This window comes from Colletotrichum karsti (assembly GCF_011947395.1).
Source record: "Colletotrichum karsti strain CkLH20 chromosome Unknown Scaffold18, whole genome shotgun sequence".
Taxonomy (NCBI): domain Eukaryota; kingdom Fungi; phylum Ascomycota; class Sordariomycetes; order Glomerellales; family Glomerellaceae; genus Colletotrichum; species Colletotrichum karsti.
In genome coordinates, this window is record NW_024065918.1 from 46193 (window position 1) to 66699 (window position 20507).

Genomic DNA, 20507 nt, shown 5'->3' on the forward strand with positions numbered 1-20507 from the left:
TAGTGATAGGGAAATCCATTTTCAAAGTCAAGCTCGGTTGCTGTAGTCTTCATCTGTTCTCATTACTTCACAATGTTTTCTCGCATCTGTCCTCGAACTCGAGGCAATGGAAATATTGTAAATATGTCGTCTTTAACGAGGCAGTCATATGCAAATCTACTAGATCACTGCCATGCCTCTTAGCAATGGACAATACAAATACCAAGGCCCTACCTACTGCGAACTTGCCCAGATATTTTCACGTATTGGAGGAAACGAGGCGACTGCACCAGTTCTCTGGCAAGCTACCTAGATGGCGCACGTTCACACCCAATTCGACAAATTTTCTGCCATCTCATTACGGCATTTTCGGACATGCGGACAAGTCCATCGTTTTCTCGGGCTACTCCGAGATCTCAGTGCTCGAATGACAGGCTTTAGCGATTCCTCATTTGTAAACAGATGCAACGTGACGCACGAATGGGCCGGTAATTTCGGAGCATGTGAGTCGGATCGAGGCTTAGGATCGTCGTATTGCACTGACTTCCCCGCTCTTCTCCCCTTTGCAGTACCTGCATCGAATGTGCAAACTAGATCAAACATCAGAGACGGCGTTCTGGTGGTGGGAAATCTCACTCTTAACAGAAAGGCTCGCGTCATGAAAGCGCGAAACAGCCCTCTTTCTACATGGACGTCGAGCTCGCTTAAGACTTATCTTGTGTGCTATGTTTTTAATCCACTAGTCATACCAAATGCATTCGCAGTATCCTTGAAGACTTCCTGTTCACTGAGTGGTCTTCTCTCAAAGACAGTACGATGATAATGGCTTTCCACATAACCCTTCTGTTGTGGTTTCTCGTTGAACTTGCAGCTGCCCGAACTTGGCCTAGACAGAGTGTTCCTCGTAATGCTTCTTCTCCTACCACCCGCGAAAGAATTCGATTGCATGACGGCTGGCGTTTTCTACGTTCAGAAACCATTCCTGATGGCATTATCTACGAGCGTCGATCGGACGCAAACAGTTCCGACTTGGTCGAGTTGAAGCCATGGATCATGCCAACGGCGAACGACTTCATCAACGATCCTGCGAAGCATTACCAGCGACCTGAGGCCGAACCTGAAGTGGACATCAGCTTCGCATCTCCATCTTTTGACGATGGTGACTGGGAAACCGTCACTGTCCCTCACGACTGGGCCATCAAGCTACCGTTTCTGGAGGGCAGCAAGCCCATCATCCCAGCGGCTATGGGGCAGCTCCCGGTCCATGGAGTTGGCTGGTACCGTCAGACACTTCTCGTCGATGGATTCTCGAACGACACTATCCACTATGTCGACGTGGATGGTGGAATGTCATACCCCATGGTTTGGGTGAATGGTCACTTGGTTGGAGGTTGGCCATTCGGGTATAACTCATTCCGTCTCGACATATCACCTTACTTGGTGAGCGGCAACAATACACTTGCGATACGCACAGATAATCCTGCAGGACAATCATCACGATGGTATCCAGGCGCTGGTCTCTACCGGAATGTCTGGCTTACCAAAGTCTCGGCCGTGCATGTATCTCACTGGGGCACCGTCGTCACAACCAAAGAGGTTTCCAAGGAGGCGGCGACAATTGACCTCTCCACTCAAATTTCAGACGCAAGAACTCAGAAAGAAGACAGTTTGGATGTCACCATTGTCAGCGAAGTCTTCGAAGTCAATCGAGACACCGGTCTTAGACAACAATCGCCGGCAGTGAGGTTTCCTCAACAGACCGTCGAGCTGTCATCCGGCGATAGAACGCAGAGCAACAACTCGGTCGTCATCAACAACCCGAAGCTCTGGGGACCACCTCCTGCTCAAACTCCGAATCTCTATGTCATTGTGACGAGCTTGTATTCCGGCGGAAAGCCTGACGAATCGCAACTCCTTGACACATATGAGACTCAATTTGGCATCCGTTCTCTGGAGTTTGATCCAAACCGGGGGGTGGTTCTGAACGGCGAGCTTGTGTACCTGCAAGGCGTGAATCAGCACCATGACTTGGGAGCTCTTGGAGCGGCATACAATCATCGAGCGGCTCAGAGACAACTTGAAATACTTCAGGAAATGGGCGCCAACGCGATTCGCATGTCTCATAACCCTCCCGCCCCCGAGCTTCTCGATATGACTGATCGAATGGGGTTCGTGGTGATGAACGAAATTTTCGATAGCTGGAGTGATGGGAAATCAGCATTGGACTTCCATCTCGTCTTCGACGACTGGCGGGAACCGGACTTGCGCTCCCTCATCCGTCGCGATCGAAACCACCCTTCGGTCATCATGTGGAGTTACGGGAATGAAGTCAAGGAACAAGTCAGCAGCGATCAGCTTGCAGCAGAAATCTCGATTTACTTACGGGGCATATGCCGTGAAGAGGATCCCACTCGACTGAGCACGGCAGCCATCAACAGATCTACCCCAAACTCTTCCCTGGCCGATTCGTTGGAGGTCATCAGTCTGAATTACCAAGGCGAAGGAATCCGGTATGGCCCCGCGTACGAATACCTCACCGGGAATAAAAAGACTCCGCAGTACGACGCATTTCACGAAGCTTACCCTGGAAAGGTGATCACCAGTTCTGAGTACGCATCGCAACTCAGTCTTCGTGGCTCTTTCTCCTTTCCGGTGACGCCATATAACAGCGCACCCGTGAATGAAACAGATGGCAGTATTCTCGAGGAATATGGTGTCAGTGCGTATGAGCTGTATTCAGCAGAGGCGGGCTCCTCTCCAGATCGAGTGTTTCTTGCCCAAGATGAGCATCCGTTCGTTTCTGGTGGATTCGTTTGGACAGGTTGGGATTACATTGGAGAGCCGTACTACTACGACAACATCAGAAGCGGGTATTGGGGAATTGTCGATCTAGCCGGCTTCAAAAAAGAGCGATTCTGGCTCTACCAGTCGCGATGGAGACAAGACTTTCCCATGGCACATATCGTCCCGCACTGGAATTGGCCAAACCGGACGGGAGAGATTACGCCGGTCCATGTGTTTTCGTCCGGAGATGAGGCCGAACTCTTCATCAACGGAGAATCATTCGGTCGACGGGAACAAGAGAGAGATGCAGGCTTCTACCGCTTCAAATGGGACGACGTCAAATACGAACCCGGAGAAGTACATGTGGTGACGTACAAGAATGGAAAGGAATGGGCAAACGACACTGTCAGAACCACGGGCGATGCCACCGGGCTTCGTCTCAAAGCCGACCGGACGAGTATTGCAGCAGATGGCGAAGATCTTTCGTTTGTCACGGTGGAAATTGTGGATAGCGATGGCAACGTTGTCCATTTGGCAAACAACAAAATATCGGTGTCGGTTACAGCTGGGTCTGGACAGATTTTGGCTACTGACAATGGCCACCCTGCGGATTACACAATTTTCACGTCTCTGGAGAGAAGTGCGTTTCATGGTTTGCTCTTGACGATTGTCAGTGCCAACGGCGCTGGCAACGTTGTTATCATGGCACAGAGTGATGGCCTTGGTTCAGCAGAAGTTGCGTTGGAAGGGTTTTGATTCTTCACGATATACGGTCTGCATAGGTCAGCGGCCGTATCAGATTTGATCGGGGTATTTTTTCTCGTCCACTATCTAGGAGACTTCAACATTGATCGATGCCTCTGCCTTCTCTTCCCCCCTCGTTATCGTCTCTAGTGTGCCCGGTTACCGCCAGGTTATACTCGATAACAGCCTAGAGGACTTCGTACCAATCTGACGTGAAATTCTAAGACCCTAGTTGTATAAATACCATCAAAACCGCAGCATACCTACAATCAGGTTAGTTGGAATCTGGCAAAGTTATTGGCCAAATACCTACGCTGCTGTAGCTCCAAGGGCCTCAAACGGCTTGGTCACCATAGCCAACGACATGACGAGTAGGAATACGAAGATGAATACCGTAATGACAGCAAGCTTTTCCTTCAAGTCATCCATTCTCTGCAAAACCCAAATTGGAGTAATGAGCATGGTGACACCAATAGCAATGATCATTGCCGAGGCGAATGCGTTCATTCTCTTGTCCGAGTAGTATGATACCTCTTTGGAGTCGTAGGTTGGGGCTACATTGTCCTTGTGTCTCCAAATGGATAGTGTCCTCAGTCGCAGGGAGCTGTCAATGACCTCTCGAAGAGGGGTTTTCTCTTTGAATGCTACGGGCACCAGATCGTCGCGATCAAGATACCGTTGTTCTTCATGATGGATTGCCTTATAATCATGGTTAAAATGCCAGTTTTTCAAGCTTCTTCTGTCTCGCTTTGGTGCCTTCGGGTACTTCCTGAGGACGGTTTGTTGGATGAGAAATTCGTCTGTGTGATGTGAGCATTGAATCAAGAACAGCTTATGTGCCGTAGGTGAGTTTACTAACTATAATTTTTCAACTTTCTGGTGATTTCACTAAGCAAAGCTGACCGATCAGCTTCGTCACCCCTCATCGTGCCGTTGTTGTAGTGTGACCCATTTACTCGGCGCATTTCCTGGTCAAGGTTTTCGAGCTGCTGCTCAAGTTGGGAGATCTCATCTTGAAGAGCTAGTGTCGCCCGTATGTTCAGAGTATCGAATCTGCGAAGGAGGTAAAAGTCGTCCTCGGACGAGATGAACTCGGCGTAGCCTTTGTAGCCGATATATTTCCAAGGTCTCTCGTGAACTTGCTCATCAGTGGGCTTTTCGTTCTCTGTCCCTGATGAATGCCGACTCGGTGACCTGCGGGAGCTTGCCGATCTCGTAGTGCCAGAGCCTGTTGACTGTCTGACGGACATGGCTTCTGCGAATTCTCGTAGAAATGTTGCTTCATTGCCATCGATCACCAAACAACGCCGCTGCTTATTGAATTATCGCAAGTCGAGCTGAGTAGCGTTCAAATGTGGCGAGGGGATCGTATTTGCCTTACCAAATATGCACGTCAGCAAGGCAGATTCAGGCAGCTGGTTTACGTGGCATGCCGACATAAGAATGATTGGGCACGACTGTGCCACTTTATACCTGCATCTGCATGCTAAGCCCCAGAAGTGCCAGATCATTGGTTTTATCGACGTTCTAATACAGCCACACGCGCAGAGCAATGCGAACAAGTTGAAAGCCTGTAGTCGATCTGGAAGGCGTTAAATACCGGCTCAAGTTGTAAGCCCGCCTTCACCCCATTCCCACGAGTGCTAGAGGGCATCAACGACAGCATCAGCTGATATTCATCCCACATCCAGTATACCCTATTTCTTGAACTGAACTTCGGGTGTGAATACACAATGGGCAACATTTGCGAGCTGTGTTGGGTTGAGGACAACGTCATCCAAGCATACGGACTTGAATCGATGGTCGACAATGGCGGCATTGTACGCACAGTATGTTTGGAACACCAATTCCGCGTAGCTGGCAACGTGGAAAAAAAGACCGATCCAAAACCTCGGGCGAAAAATCCACCAAAGAAACAGCCGAGCGCAGGGGGAAGTCGTGGGCACCAGAGCAATAAACCAGCAACCATCTCGGGCGGGACTTCAGGTGGAACAGGAACGCCAAAAAGGAGGTGACAACACAGAAAGAGAAAGCAAAGAACTCGGATTTTCAGTAGGTCAGAAAGTTTTCTGATTATGTTGAACCCGATGATAACATTGCCCACTAGTCTAACGTCGCGAATTTCTTGTCGTGACACTCCGACGATCTTTTGGGGCAAAACATTACAGTCACTACCGTAGCCTGCACGAGAGCCGAGGCATTGAAGAAGTTCTACTTGGATATACACTTGGCTTGGAAAGACGAACGGATTTAAGAGTCATTTTGTTCTGAAACATACTCTGGCGTTTTCCAAATTTAACCTCTCTATTCTAGGTAGTCGAAGATGTGAATTAATTCAAAAGTTGGCTCTGTGAGATAATTCGTTAGGCTGTCGACGTGGAAGCTGAACAAGCGTGTGGAAGTAAACTGTCAGTTTGCCAGGGCATCAAAGCCTCAACTATTAAACAAAAGCGGTACCTTAGTATCTTCTCACGTTCCTGCTGATGATGATCTGGTGTGTCTTATGACCAGATACGTGACGCATCTGGTTGGCGCTGAAGAGTGCTGGATCGCTGTTCGCTCCTTGCTCCTCGCCCGTTGCCTGATTATGCATGCGTTGGCAAGGCAGACAGCTGCCTTATCACGCCTAGTTGACTCACAAATATCTGAGAGATCTTTGTAACTCACATTTGCTTTCCTAAGTCCTCGCGTTTTCAGTTATTTGCCTTTGATGTCTTGGACACCTCATTAGGAATCATAGGCATCATCACGATTATTGCTCATCTCTAGCCTCATATCATCACTATCTGGTTCAGTTTCTCGCTTCATCTGTTCAGCACACTTTTACACATCAACACCAGCCCATGGCAAAATGTCGATTCCAGTGACGACTGTTGGAAGCACATCTATTATCGCGGCCAAAAAAGCGGCACTCAAGTCTTGTTCAAATCCTGTGGCAGACAACCACATAATAGATGCATCGCATGATAGACTTTCCATAGAAGAGGCGCTTATTATTCCGACTCCTGGTCACCGAGAGGTTTCTGGAAACGTTCGGCGAAAAGCAAGTTCGGTGTCGAAAGCTCACCCACCGCCCTCCAGGCAACCCCAGGCGGTTCTTCCATTCCGAGGTCGGCGAGACCGCCAACCTAGACGTAGTACGGGATCAGGAGACAACGACGACGATGACTCTGACTCAGATGCAGACTCAAATCGTGGTCGCCTGGAGGACGGTGACTCCGTTGTTCGTCGCCGCAAAAGGGACACCAGCGACCTCCTCTCCTTACCCGACTTGACTCAAACACAAAGAACCCGTCTCGAAAAGGAAGAACGAGAAAGAACGCAGCAGCTCCGTTATCTGAGAGACGTTGGGGAGAAATGGAACGATGTCCGGCACCTAAGGGGAGACCACCACAGGGCTGGACTCTCAAGAAGACAAGCCCTCTCACGCCATCACGATCAGGTTCGGCGAGAAAGACATGCCGATCTGCTGACCCGCACTGGCGGATTCCAACAGGAATCTGGGGAACTCAAACTTGACATCGACGGCCCGGCATGGCTGTGCAACAAGGAGGTAGAACTCACCGAGTTCGAGGCCAAACGGCAGGTTTATCTCGACCTCGTGCTGTACGGGAATATAGAAGAGCAGCGCATGGACGATCTACCCGCCCGGACGCCTTCTGTCAGCCTCGAGGAGCTTCTGCTGAATATTGAGAGAGGTGTTGTCGACCGTTGTATTCTGGGCCGTCATACCGAGGGACCTCTGCAAAGGGATTACTATAGACCACGCAACTTGACCAGCGGTGGCACATTCAATATGAAGAACCGGGAAAATTTCAACGTTGAACGAAAGTTGCTCCTCGCAATACTGGAAATCTACCAGGATCTATGGAACTCGTGCTACTCGGACACGCCTGCGTCCATGGATCAGAATGACACCGTCAATGACGCAGCCGACTTCGTCAAGACATACTTCAACGAAGGAGCGACTTTCAATTGGGTGGCTAACCCGTTGATTGATCACTACATAACAAGACTCGGCCAAGATCTTGCGGATGCCGCTGCCAAGAGAGTTGATCCCGAACAAATTACCCAGGGAGAACTACCTATCGTCTCGATTCTCAGCACCTCCTCCCTCGGCGGGCACCTTTCTCAGGCATATTCGAACTGGATGTGCTTGGGATTTCCACCGCATAGACTTGCTGAGCTCGGTGTCACGTGGGATCGTATTCGAAAGAAAGAGAAGTGCAACGAATACCGAAAGACAATGGCGAGCGCGAACATCCGGCAAGAGTTTTGCTTCGGCATACATACACCCGGAGTCGTCTCGGTCGTTCTTTTCAAAGGGGATTTACCATCAACAATCACCGACGTCGATCCGAGCGTACTGGAGAGGATTGGGTGGTTTCCAGTATCGTCGATCGATGAAAGCCTTGGGTACTGGCAGTATGATTATTGCAGCCCGTACTCTCTGGCTAACAAACAGGCGGAAAAGGCGCTTTTCCGCGTCACGATGGATAGCGAAGTCCTCGGGATGTACCTTCCTAATGGTGAATGGCTTGCTTGGGAGGAAGAAATGGGAATCAGCACTCATCGCACGGGAGCCCTCGTGTAAACGGGCCGGTACGAGTTTCATGGCATCTTAATACCAATCGTCAAGTTGTTCATGATGTTCGAAGCAGTGAAAGTCAGAGTTCGTTGTGCTTCGGGTCTCACTCGACCTCGTCAGCAAGTGTCATCCCACATGGACAGTCGACTGCTTGATTTGAGTTTTCGCCGTATGAGTTTAAGGCGGGCAATAACCACAAATAAGCCACAACAACATGGACAGTCGACGGTGAAGAACAAGGAGTTAGAAATTATACGTGTCCCTGCACGTTGAGCTACAAGTACATTCCTTCCATTAGGCGCCGGTTCCGTTCGTAAGTCATAACCGTATCCTGTTCGTTTAGACAGTCCCTTTCCGCCTTCTGATCTCGATCTTTGCGTCCACCGGAGGGACAACAGTGACGCCGACCCACTGCGGCTTCGGTCTTTCGGACAATGTCTTGAGTTCATAGTTCAGGAGCAGGTTTGCTACAACCATCTTGAGCTCATGAGCCACGAAAAACCGGCCGGGACTAGCATGAGTTAGCATAAACCTGATTTGACCGATTCGACTTGAGTGTTCACTCACCATGCATGCCTGCCATGACCGAAAGGTAGATGCGCATCGCTTGTTGTCACCATGCCCAAGTTCTTCAACCTCAGTCCCTCTTCCAAGTCTCTCTCCGATTGCGGCTTCGCCTCATATGCTTCCCTCTCGCGACTCGTCCTGAAAGCATCGTATTCCAGGGCGTTGGATGTGATCTCGTCATCGTGGTGGAGACCCTCGAGGTTCACGGTAAGGAACGTGCCCTTTGGCAAGTGCCAGCCCTCCTGTTCATTCGTGATACCTTCCGCGGCAACCACCTTGCGCTCCATGAGGGTACAGCTGAAGTTGCTGAGCCTCTGGCTTTCGCGGATGGCGCTGTCCAGCCGGTACAACCTGGACAAGCCATTCTTGGTCCAGCGACCGCCCTCCTCCCTGAGCACTCGCGCCGCCTCCTCCCTGATGCCCTCGATGTATCCCTTCTCAGGATCGGAGCTTAGCAGATCTAGAACAATGCTGTGTCCGGTGATTACTGTCGTGTGAATCGCCGCAAATTGAATCGGCAACAATCGCTTCGAAATGACGTATGGGTCGAGCTCGAAGTGATTCCTCTCCGCCTTAGCCATGCGGATGTCCCAAGTAACAAAGTCCTCCGGTGCAGTCCAGCTGTCGTATTCCGGATCTCCCGCTTCCTTCTTCTGCATATCTTCGAGTCTTTTCCTAATGACCGGGAGGCTGTGCTTTGCCGCTTTGCGCCATAGCCACCAGTTGGGCAGGGTAATCAAGGGCCCAAAGATGGGGAGCATGATCTGCGGGACCATGTGCAGCGCGAAGCAGTTCAGAATGACCTGGTCCACGAACGAGACCATGGCCTTGCAGAACTCCTTGTTCCGGCATATCGTATCGCCAACCAGCATGCGGTTCGTAACAGGTGGGACAATAGTCAACCAAGCATCCCACAAGGTCAATGTCTTCCAGTTTTCCGTGTCGGTACCGAATGCCTCGTCGACAGCTACGCCAACCTCTTCTTCGATACCAGGGACCAGAGTACTGAGGTGCCGAGCCAGGCTCTTGTGGATAACGCGGGTATGCCACACATCGTCGGCGTAGACCTTTCCCAAGAAATTGTAGTCGCTATACAGCACGTCGTTGTGTGCTTCGTGGGCGGAGACAACGGAATCGGGGTGTTCGAGTAGCCATTTCGTGAGGGATCGGGGGAGAATGATATCGGGAGCTCTGCTCGCGGCGGCGGGGACAACGAAGGCGCGGTTCTGTTTGTTGTACTACCCTCCATGTCAGCAATCCCTTGTTGTACAGAAGTTGGCGGTATCCAGGGCATGGCTTACCTTCTGGTACCCCTCCTTGACCCAATCCCGGTACCGAAAGACGTAGTGATAGAAGTTCTTGAGGCGGGCAATGGTACCTTTGCCGTGGCCGACGACGGGGATATTATTCGGATAGGTCGGCTTCCATGTGTGGTCGAGGATAAGGAGTGTGACAAAGACAAAGAACAGGGAGGCGAAGACGCGCCCGGGAGTCAAGGACTCGGTGATGTAGGCGTGGAGGCTTCCCGCCATGGTGGGCAGTCGATTAGGAGTACAGCAAGCAGCTCGTTGCTTAGGGTGTTCGTTACTCAAGTGATCGTGGGCATGGTCATCTGAAAAGTGCCAGTGGGATGGTGGAGGTTATGTTGCATTATCGGAGTTTAGTAGGAGGCCGTTCAGGAGTGAGGAATTGGTAATGGAAGAAACAGCAGCCTATTCGGGGGGTTTTGGCTTCAGGTCATGACGCTTTGGCGCTGTCAAGCTGCATTCCCGTTCCGCGCTAAAAGTTAATGTACGTGCCATGTTCGATCCCCTTGCAACGTTCCCCGGTACCGATTGCCGCTTCTGATTGGAAGCGAGGTGTTTAAGCGAGACGTGCTGAGACCTGTTTCAGGTTCGCTGACCCCGGATAACGTGGGATGTAGGCGCCCGCTGCTCTTAACACAGTCTCACTAAAAATGTCATTCAAACTGTTAGGGCGGACAGGAGTCTGGGGTACACCAATGATATTGCGAGTGACGGACAAAATATTCTGGCCAGGATGTTCAGTCGAGACTCTTTCAATTGCATATCAAATCCATGGTATTTGCTACAAGTAAAGGCCTGGCAGGCTTTGCTCCGAGATCTTGCTCCACTATTACCGATAGACCGGCGCCGGCTGGCTGATCGGCGCAAGGTGGGGCAATATGCCGGGCGGACCTTCCACTTAAAGCCAACTTCATGTAACGTAGATCTACTCCTCCCCAATGTCCCCAGTTGCCGCAATAAAGTCGATTTCGTCCATTGCTGACTGAGTAATCGCTCTCGCCTAGTTCGCATTCGCAGCGTGGGAAGTCCCCCCGGCCTTGGACACAGCCTGAGAGGATGGCTCGGAGGTTCGGCTGCCTTTCGTCGCTGTAACGCTCCAAGATTGGGGACTGTGCAGCCTCCCAGACTGAGTAACTGCACGGCTGGTGCTCTCATACCTCAGTCCGTTCCAGGGCTCGTCCTTTGGGGCTTGATTGAACCACGACTCCAGCGCGCTTGAAGTGACCACACGTGTCGATCCATCTGCTCCTTGGGGTTTAATCAGGACTCTGTATTGCGTTAGAAGGCTACAACCGCAGTTTTTCCGTGTATTTTACTTGCCTGTCGACCTTTTGGGCTTGAAATCCAGAAGCGTGGCCCTGACTTGAAGGCATTTTGGGCGATTGACCTGATGCTGCAGTGCTTGACTTTCATTTAAGGGAAGCATTTGGTCTCTTTCCCTCGAGGCTCTTCCATGACTTATATGTTCGAGTCTCAAAACTGGCCCCAGGTGGTTGAAGATTGATTCAAAGTCCTGGGGCCAGTTTCGTATCTGGCCCCAAGGGTTTAATCATGCGGATTACAGCCTTGTTGACGGTATCACTGGGGCCACTTTCTGAGCCAGATCTTGGCGAAAAATGTGTGATTCGCATAGTAAGCCTTATCTCAACAGACCTGACAACCGAAGACATGAAAATGGCTCCAGGGGCTACTTCTTCACGGTACCCAGAGGTTTACATAGTACACTATCCACCATTAGGGTTTGGAGCAGCCACTAATCACCTGTGACAATCTTTAGTACAATGACTTGCAGAAAGAAACTATTTTCGCTTTCAGTTCTGTTGCATTGACGCGTTTTAGAAGGGACTGTTCTAGCATTCAGAAGTTTTCATATAGTTTTCATGAAAAGAAGGTCATCGTCCTATTTTGCTCTTGATTCTCTCTAGCCGAGAGTTTTGGCTTTTCTTTCATTTTCTAGTGTTTTTTTTCTTGGTTTTAGTTATGTTTCCTTCCATTCTTAGGTTTCCTTACATTCAATATTTCTCCCGCTGGGAGTTGGGCCCACACTACATCGGAGATGACATAGAGGGTACAGGTCTTCCAAGTCCGCTTGCGGGCTGGGTGATTCCAGTAAGATACTTGCCGTAGCACTTGCCACACAGCTTGATCACACATCCGTACAAAGAAAAGAGAAAATCCTTCAGACTAAACTAAAAACACTCTCAGTAGGCACAACCTATGAGATAAAACCAACCATATTCTCTATACAGATCATGCAAGTCAACAGAGCAAGGGCGGCTCCATCCAAAATATCCGGAAGCCTTGGAACCAGATTCCCGTATCCCCCACAACCTCATATTCGAATGCTTCACTTGTAGAATGAAGTGTCTACACCATCAGTTCGTTGAATACTGCTCAGTTACGACTTTTTGAGACTCTCGTTGTTTTTTCGGTCTGCCGGAGCGTCCTTGACCCACGACGCAGGCATCAATATGTAGCAAGTGTTGTTGATGGTCGGGTTGCGTGTTGAACTCTTGGCATATGCATTGAAAAAATTGAAACTCGAAATCGCAAGAACGTGTGGGTTGTATGTTTCTCAGGTGGCGTCGATAATGGTCTTTTCGTTTCGTCGAATAGCCACAACGACATCGATATGCCGAGGTCGTTGACTGGGAATGCATCTCCGAATTGTAGTGACGACGGAGGTCCTTCGGGCTAGCAAAAGTGCTTGTGCAACCTCGTTCACAATTCAGACGACGTTTGTTTTCCTTGCGTTTGGTTCGCGCATTCCCATCGCCTAGACATGGCGAATTGGTGTCCGAAGTCGCAGATGTTGAACAAGACGTTAAGCCCGCGGTCATTGGCTGGGAAATCGGTGGCGAATATGATGTTTGTCTGGATCCAACAAGGGAACCAGTCTCCGAAATCGCCGTTGGTATGGTTTCCAGGTCCTTGTGGGTTTGCGAAGACGTCGACGTCGGGTGAGAAACAGGTTGCAGCGGAATGTCCCGGCTGGTGAATGGAGTTTCTTGCGTTACTGAGTTTGATACTGCGGCGTGCCAATTTGGTGTGACGATGTGGCTTGCCGGGTTTGGTGAATGTAGACTTTTTGGCATAATGAGATTGGGGCTTCCTTGGAGACCTGGGCTAACCTCTTGATCTAGTAATTGCCTTGGTTCCAAACACTGCAAAACTGGGAGCTCGCTCGAATGATCATCTCTTCCAGCAGAGAAGCCAATGATTGACAGGTTGTTGAGCGTTTCAGACCAGAGTTCGAGCGAGGCTTCATTCTGCAGGGTACTTGAGGCAACACTTTCCCAAAAGGTCCACCACCAGGGATCTTCAGGCGGAAACGATGTTGAAAACTCGGAATCGAAGTTGATGTCAAGCCTTCCGGTACTTTGGAGAGATCCAGTCCCTTGTCGTATTACGTGATGATCATAATGGTCGTCCTGAATGTGGGCAGCGCGGGGTCAAGATGCCCCGCGTGCCACGAAATAAATTCTTCGAGTTCAATGGCTGAATGATGAAAATCGGGAAGCTGCCTGAAGGCCCCTTGGCAGACACTGACAGGAAGCCCATTGGGGGAACCAGCGTCTTTTAATGCCACAGCAGGCCCGGCCGACCTCGGTCGCCCGATTGTGTGAGGAGAGGAACTGGCCCCAAGAAACTGGCCCCAAGAAACTGGCCCCAAGAAAACTGGCCCCAAGAAAACTGGCCCCATGAAAACTGGCCCCAAGAACGACCTAAAGGGTTGTCCGACATGCCAGAATACATCCTCGTACAAAACGATACTTACCAGAATCACAACCCCGGTAGCGACACATGACGTTCAGAAGCTACGATGAGTCGGCAACATGTATCATCAACCAAGTTCTAAGGGCATTGGTTCGCTTGCATGTCTTTGGATGTAAGTATCATGTAGTATCGGTACACCCTAAGCCTTGCGAAGGCAACGAGGCAACCTGCAAGCTGCATTGATGCCTGACGTTACACTGTATTAGAACCTATCCTAGTTAACCACGATTCCAAGTCTGATTGAGTGGTATGCTGAGATCTGGATCGGCGAACAAGTGGTGGCACGTGGAGACAGTGCGGCTGTGTCATTTCTATGTATAAGAAATGAGGGCTTCGCCGTCCCGAATTTACAATTCAACAGATTGCCAAGAAACAACTCTTCGTGCAACAATCAGGCTTCTACTCTAATGTATCTTTTTTCTTTATCCCAAAGACTTTTGCAGAATGTTGGATAAGGGCAGCAGCGTTCTCAACGACTCGCATCTCAACGCAACTGCATCTCCGCTTCACCCAGAACACCTCGTTGGAAGGCTAATAGACAACCGTTTTCGAATCCTTCATTTCGTCAGAAGAGACAACCATGCAAACATCTATCTGGCGCATTGTCTCGAAAACGACTTTCTAATACTCGAAGCCAAAGTCTACGCTCGACATGGTCAGGGTCGTTCCCTCTGGAGATCACAAAAGCGGGACTTCAAGAGAATCCTCTCGAAAGCGTCAACCGTCATTCGTCAAGATTACATGCTTTTTGTTTTCTTGAGTCCCACGCTTCCAGCCTCAGAGACTGCGCACACGGAAGATTCCGCGCAAATGCTGCTTCAAAACTCTGCCATTCCTCCTCTTCTGCGAACAACAGCATATGAGCTAGAAGTTGGACAAAAGGCCGCTGAACAAATATTAGCGGATTTCTTCCAGCCCGTTCAACTTCAATGGGTCAATCTGTTCGACAGTCTAAAACTTCTGATCGCGACCACGAATAGTGTGATTCTGGGGGAGGAACTCAAATCAGTGTCCGGTGATGCGACAAATCCAACTACATCCATTCAACTAGAGAATAGACTGCGAGAAGCTCGAGTATCGGTTTCCAAAGTTCTTGACGAGTTTCAGCATGTTGGGTTCAGACCGACTGATCAGCTTGAAAGACTGCGACTTTGGGATTCAACAGATGCCAAATATCGCAATATGCTTCATCAATTTGGCGAGATCCAGCCTTACGGGCGAGAAATCCAAAGACTTGTGGAAGAATCGGGATCCTTCTTGGATTTCAAAATTTTGGAACAACTGCGCTTGGTGCGGTGGGAAAACTTCATTGCATCGTTGGCCTTGGGTCCTTCCCACTTAACAACACCAGCACTGGTATCCGTCCTCGAACCATCGAAGCAATTAAGGAACACGACATTTTTGCAGGACTGCGAGCAGAATATTGGGCAATGTATGAGTCACGACATGGTTTTGGATCCCCTGGGGAAGACAGAGAAACAGCGGAGGAAACGGCAGCGCAGGAGGGAAAGACATCATGAGCTAGTGGTCGGGCAGCCGTCACCATGACTATAACTTCAAGCTTTCGCGGCGTCATTCTGAATCTTATTTAGCACGATAGAAAAGGTCAACGATTGACGCCATCTTTTCATTAAACATAGATAAGTGCTCCTGCCCACCTGCCCACGTTGATTTACAACAGTCAAGTAACGCGCAAGTCACTTCTACTCAGTCTCAAGAAAATGCGCGTAGGCATATACACTATGTCTCAATAGTTATCGTTCGTACCATCGCGATGGCAGGCTCAAACAGCACTTACAACCCGCCTAAATCTCGTGGAAGGCGCCGCATTCGGCTCAAAATCAGGCAACTCCAGATCCGGAAACACCTTCTGGACCTTTCGCGCGAGATACTGCGACCAAGTCCCCTTCACCTCGCGGAACGTAGTCTCCTTCCAACGCTGGCTCGCCTGTGCCTTTTGATCTGCCGTCATGGGAGGAAGATGGCCAAGTGGAAGACGCTCCATCCGACAGTCCCATGCGAAGTCGAAGAAGAGCGGGAATGAAAATCTAGGCGGCGAGTCTGGACTAGGTCGTTGCACCCTATGCGGCCGGGAAAGAAGGCGGCCATCCGTCATTCGATCCAGCATGTCACCCACTACGGTCCAAATTAGAAACGCAGAAGAAGTTATCGTGCAGCACAAGGACTCACCATTGACAACGAATCCGTCTTCCAGGACTGGCACGTTAACCCATGTGTCCGACGGCGACAGAATCTAGAAATCAGTCAGAGATTCAGCGCCCATTCAGTCTCTAGTCTGTCTGGGAGCTCACTTGAAGTCCAGGGGAATCAGCCTTCAAAATCGTCAAGTACCCAAAATCGGTGTGATCACCAATACCAAAGCCCCGCGGCTGGCCCTCAATCAGCTCAGACTCCGGGGCATACTTGAAGCACCGGAAGAGCACAATCGGCTCCGGACTAATCAACTTCTCCCGAAGCATGCCCTTCTCAAGTCCCAGACCGCAGGACAGAACATCCGTCAACGTCTTGCCCAGCTCAGTCACCTCGTCGACGTATTCCATGACGTCCTTCCGCATGCTGGGGAGCGCCGCATCAGGAAACCGATTCCCTCCGTGCAGCGGCATTCCCGTAAGCGGATGATCTGCCGGGTGCTCCGGTCCCACGTAAAGACCCTCCTTCCAGTCCTGCCCGCCATGGGTGAACTCTCCTCCCATGGGCATGTACCCGCGCCATCGTACGCCGCCGGTTGCGACGTCCAACGCCATCTTCTCCTCCAGTGGCAGATCGAAGAAGGACTTCGCCGACTTCAACAGGGCTGTCTGCTGCGCATCCGTGACTGGGGTGCCTTTCAACAGAAAGAAGCCCCAGGTCGAGACCGCATCGTATACAGCTTTGATGACATCGCGAGCGGCCTCGGATGAGTTGTCGACGAGGTAAGGGGATATGTCAATAACGGGGATAGTCTCGGTGACTGCCATGACGGTTGTTTTGGATATCTGGAGAGCTCGCCTTGCTTCAGAAAGAAGGGAATGCGGGGTGACAAAAAGGTATCGGGAAAGGTTTACAGAGTATCAGCAGAGTTCAGAGCCTGCAGGCTTCAAGATTGTTCAGGCCCTGTTTCGTGGGCGATGAAAAGCCTGCGTTGTACTACAACAGCTGCGGGGTTGCGTTCAAAGGTAGATACCACAGGCGAGGGCAAGGGGGTAATTGTGCGTGGGTGTCGTGTGTGACCGCTGTTGCTAGGAATTTCTTGGTATTTACTTTTCTTCGACTCGGCATACATTGGTCGTAAGATGGCCGCGGCCCGTCCGTTGATGGTGATAGGCAAACTCCCTAATTCGGAGCAGCATGTCCTTCAACAACGAACCCAATCCGCTGACGATCACTGCAGAAACGGGCCACCGTCTTATCCGCCAGCTTTTCAATCTCGGCGAGCTGCAGCAGAGGAATACCCTCATCGACCGGAGTATCATGCCGCAGGTCCTGGGCTTCGTCCCTCGAAATCCCGTAGAACAGCAAAGGCAGGATCCTCGACTTCCACACGGGCCGTTTCCCTCTATCTCGGCAACTCTGCACCACCGCGGTGGCGAGCAGGGTCGAAGTAAGAGCCAGCAGGCCTGCAGGATAGAGTAGCCATGGCCAGTCCATCCGTATGCAAACCGACGTGCGGCTGCTTGAACCTTCGGCGTAGCTTCGGGACGCCTGCGCCCAGGTTTGTCCGTAGGTGCGCATGCGGTTGGTGATGGCGGTCGCCATGTCGTCGAAAGCTGTGGAAATGATGTCGAAGGTTGCATTCCCTCCATTGTGAAGTGTTTCAACCCACCAACCCCCAGTACAGCCCAGCAGATCCGGTGCGACTGTTGTGATGGACCCTTCCCCTAGAATTATAGCCTGGCAATGACCAACCATTTCGTTGAAGAGAAAGCTTTGAAGGCCGAAGAAAACCTGTGCGTCCAGGTATCTCAAACATGAGGTAGGTGCTTCGTAGGATACGTTGCGTGAAGTCCATGAGGCCCAGTCAATGCCGTTCCGGGGTGCTTGACTGATATTAGACGAATAATACCAGATATTATCAACGATACACGGCTCCATTATGGCAACGTATTGGTTTGGCTTCAACCTCTTTGTGAGCCTGGCTGCTTGCGACATGTTGGCTCGCATCATTGGACTGGTCGTCAATAAGATCTCTTGGAGAACGCCATTCTGAATGGAACCCCGGTAATGTCGAAGACAGGGATGCAAGCTACAGTTCGCAGCGACGATATCCACCCCCAAATGCAATGCCGGTGTATTGTCGTAGCGTTTTGGACACATACGATTTGGTAACCCGTCCTGGAGTAAGCTACCGTTGCCTCGCAGGCTGCAGCCGGCGGTTGACAGAGTCAAAATCGAAGTCTTGGGGGTGCCGGACTTGAAATCGAATGTCCAAGTGTCGTAGTCGTCGGTCTTTTGGGTTTCCATATTCAGAGCCTTTGGTCGGTAACGGGAGTTAATCGAAAATCCCGAATCGTTATGGAACTTGTAGACAGAGCCATTGTTGTCCACAATGCCCATGCCGTACTCTGTCAGGTCCCATAGGTCCGGGTACTCCTGCAACTCTGATCTCACGTCTAAGCACTTGCTGCAGATGCCAACTGAAGAGTGCGTGACGTTCATGGTCTCTCGGAAAGTGCAATTGCTGGAGTCGCATTGGAACAGATCTTGAGGACTGTTCTGGGAGCTTCCCAGCAAGCCGTTGATTGCGATCGTGCGCATCGTTGGACTGAGCCACGAATAGCTCATCGTTCGTGTACCAACTGGCTCATTACTGTCAACTTGGCCGACCCAGTCGGCGACTGAAATGCGTGCGACACCTGCCGAGGGTATCTCACAGGCAAACGTCTTGACGGCCTGTTGAGCAAAAGGCCCGACCGCATAGGACGTGACGACGATGAGGGCACCAAGTACGGTCAAGACCCTTGGGGACACATCAGCAAATCAACTTCTCTGGTACATATCGGGGCAATACTAACGGCTTCCAAGTGAGGAACAGGAACCTGATTGACCCCAGGGCACCTCTTCCAGCGTTGTCGAAGTATTCGATGTGCCGTAGTGGCCGCGGCGTTGACATCCATAACCACTTCGCTTGTCCAATGACTAGAACTTTTTAGCTTGCTTGGAATGGCGCGATTCATTGTAAGATAGTCGCCCTACCCTCAGCTATAATGAAAAGCATCGCAGCCCTTAGAAGCATGGTGAAAATGGCGACAAGGGTGTTGACGTTGATGGTGTCCCATTCGGGTTGTGGTTTGCCATCGCGAGTCCTCAAGAAGATGATCATAGCTAGGAAAGCAAGTATCGATGCGCAAAGTGCCGAGACTTCGGACCTCCATTGCCACAAAATGGAGAATTTGCTTGGAAAATTGTAATGTGTACGACCTGTCGGGGTCTCGCAGAGATGCGTCGCAGTCACACGTTGTTGCTGACTGGGCCGATGTCCGTCAGGCTTTTCCCCGGCCGATTCTTGTGTAGGGACGATGGCGTACTCGCCCTTAGACCGTGTTGTGGCTGGGCGATGGAAAGTGCCGTGCTTGGGGTCTTCCGATGGACCTGCATTCAACTCCTCGCTGGTTTTGGAAACTGTCGATGGAGACGAGGGTCTCAAGGTGGATGTAGGATTAGGCGTTATGTCAAGAGGTGGAATTTCTTGTGATGCCATCTTGTTCCGACCGATTGGCCCTCAAACCAGACATAGTTGACCATATCGTCCGGGAGGAAACCACTGGGTTTACATACCATTTTCAGCACTATCCCTGCCGTCCGGCCCTTCGATAAGACTTTTCGAAGTTTTGTATGGATGCACACTTGTAGCGCTTCAAAGAATGGTGGTTGGCTGCCCTGGTAGCACATGGTCTCAGATATGCTATCGAGTTTGCAGCTAACGTTGCGAAATGTGCTATTCCGGGCGTGAGGCTGGCAGAAATGGTGTAAGACGGACCAACAAACATCCCGCAATAGGTCAACCTGCCACTCACGAGATCGCGATCGTCTGCACAACGTAGAATCAGGGGTATCATTTTTGTATCTCGTTAACTCAGCCACTTTTCGGCCTTGTTGGGTATCAATCTCCTCAGCACATCAATCTGTCGGGCTTGCGCCTTGTGCTTCAAGTCTGCGACTCCTCGTCGATCGGTCCGCCTCTGGCCATTCGCGTACACCACGGTGAAGTCTGGGACCTTTTCGCCAGGCTTGATGGTCGTAAGGGGTGATATCGTGCAGTTCTACAGTCGTCAGTCTTGGCCTTGCTATCGAAGAAAAGTGACACCAACCTTGCCGATGACAGCTCCGTGTCCGATCCGAGATCGGACTCCAATCACCGAGTCCGGTCCGATCTCTGTGTTTCCCGCCTCGATGATGGCGCCGACTTCCACCGTCACGTAATCTCCGAGCACGATGCCTCCGCTGACCTCTTCGTTTCCCACGACGCCGATGTGTACTCGTTCGTGAACAATGCAGCGGCGGCCCATGAGGATGCTGCCATTCGTAGACTCGAGCTTCGACCGGGGGTGCAATACGCTTTCGGATTGTATCGTAATCGAGTGGGTTCCGACCAGAATCGCGCTGTCCGAGACTGTGAGGGAGGAGGAAAAGTTGACTGGTGGTTTTGGGCCGGTGTTGGAGACGGCGGGCAGCATAGAACGCCGCTTGTTAGACGACATTTTGACGAGTGCGCTGGTGGCTCCGACCCAGTTGAATTCTATCGAGTCATTGATAAAATACGC

At 50.9% G+C, this 20507-nt stretch overlaps 7 protein-coding genes across 7 annotated transcripts; 2 read left to right on the top strand and 5 right to left on the bottom strand.

Moving 5' to 3' along the window:
- Positions 1-921: 921 nt before the first annotated feature.
- Positions 922-3519, top strand: CkaCkLH20_06109 (beta-galactosidase; the record flags this gene model as incomplete). The annotated part of the gene is made up of 1 exon (XM_038888826.1): positions 922-3519. The coding sequence occupies one exon, from the start codon at positions 922-924 to the stop codon at positions 3517-3519; it is 2598 nt and encodes an 865-aa protein (XP_038745627.1).
- A 297-nt stretch (positions 3520-3816) lies between these two features.
- On the bottom strand, positions 3817-4757 carry CkaCkLH20_06110 (uncharacterized protein; the record flags this gene model as incomplete). The annotated part of the gene is made up of 2 exons (XM_038888827.1): positions 3817-4307; positions 4367-4757. 2 exons carry the CDS (start codon positions 4755-4757, stop codon positions 3817-3819), a joined length of 882 nt encoding a protein of 293 aa, XP_038745628.1.
- A 2216-nt stretch (positions 4758-6973) lies between these two features.
- Positions 6974-8101, top strand: CkaCkLH20_06111 (uncharacterized protein; the record flags this gene model as incomplete). The annotated part of the gene is made up of 1 exon (XM_038888828.1): positions 6974-8101. The coding sequence occupies one exon, from the start codon at positions 6974-6976 to the stop codon at positions 8099-8101; it is 1128 nt and encodes a 375-aa protein (XP_038745629.1).
- A 333-nt stretch (positions 8102-8434) lies between these two features.
- On the bottom strand, positions 8435-10194 carry CkaCkLH20_06112 (cytochrome P450; the record flags this gene model as incomplete). The annotated part of the gene is made up of 3 exons (XM_038888829.1): positions 8435-8606; positions 8663-9900; positions 9964-10194. The coding sequence occupies 3 exons, from the start codon at positions 10192-10194 to the stop codon at positions 8435-8437; spliced, it is 1641 nt and encodes a 546-aa protein (XP_038745630.1).
- Positions 10195-15529: 5335 nt separating this feature from the next.
- CkaCkLH20_06113 (isopenicillin N synthase-like protein) lies at positions 15530-16724 on the bottom strand (the record flags this gene model as incomplete). The annotated part of the gene is made up of 3 exons (XM_038888830.1): positions 15530-15882; positions 15937-16000; positions 16059-16724. 3 exons carry the CDS (start codon positions 16722-16724, stop codon positions 15530-15532), a joined length of 1083 nt encoding a protein of 360 aa, XP_038745631.1.
- A 355-nt stretch (positions 16725-17079) lies between these two features.
- Positions 17080-19066, bottom strand: CkaCkLH20_06114 (uncharacterized protein; the record flags this gene model as incomplete). The annotated part of the gene is made up of 4 exons (XM_038888831.1): positions 17080-17513; positions 18063-18703; positions 18759-18882; positions 18940-19066. The coding sequence occupies 4 exons, from the start codon at positions 19064-19066 to the stop codon at positions 17080-17082; spliced, it is 1326 nt and encodes a 441-aa protein (XP_038745632.1).
- A 748-nt stretch (positions 19067-19814) lies between these two features.
- On the bottom strand, positions 19815-20444 carry CkaCkLH20_06115 (transferase hexapeptide domain protein; the record flags this gene model as incomplete). Its single annotated transcript, XM_038888832.1, has 2 exons — positions 19815-20006; positions 20055-20444. The coding sequence occupies 2 exons, from the start codon at positions 20442-20444 to the stop codon at positions 19815-19817; spliced, it is 582 nt and encodes a 193-aa protein (XP_038745633.1).
- Between the last annotated feature and the right edge of the window lie 63 nt (positions 20445-20507).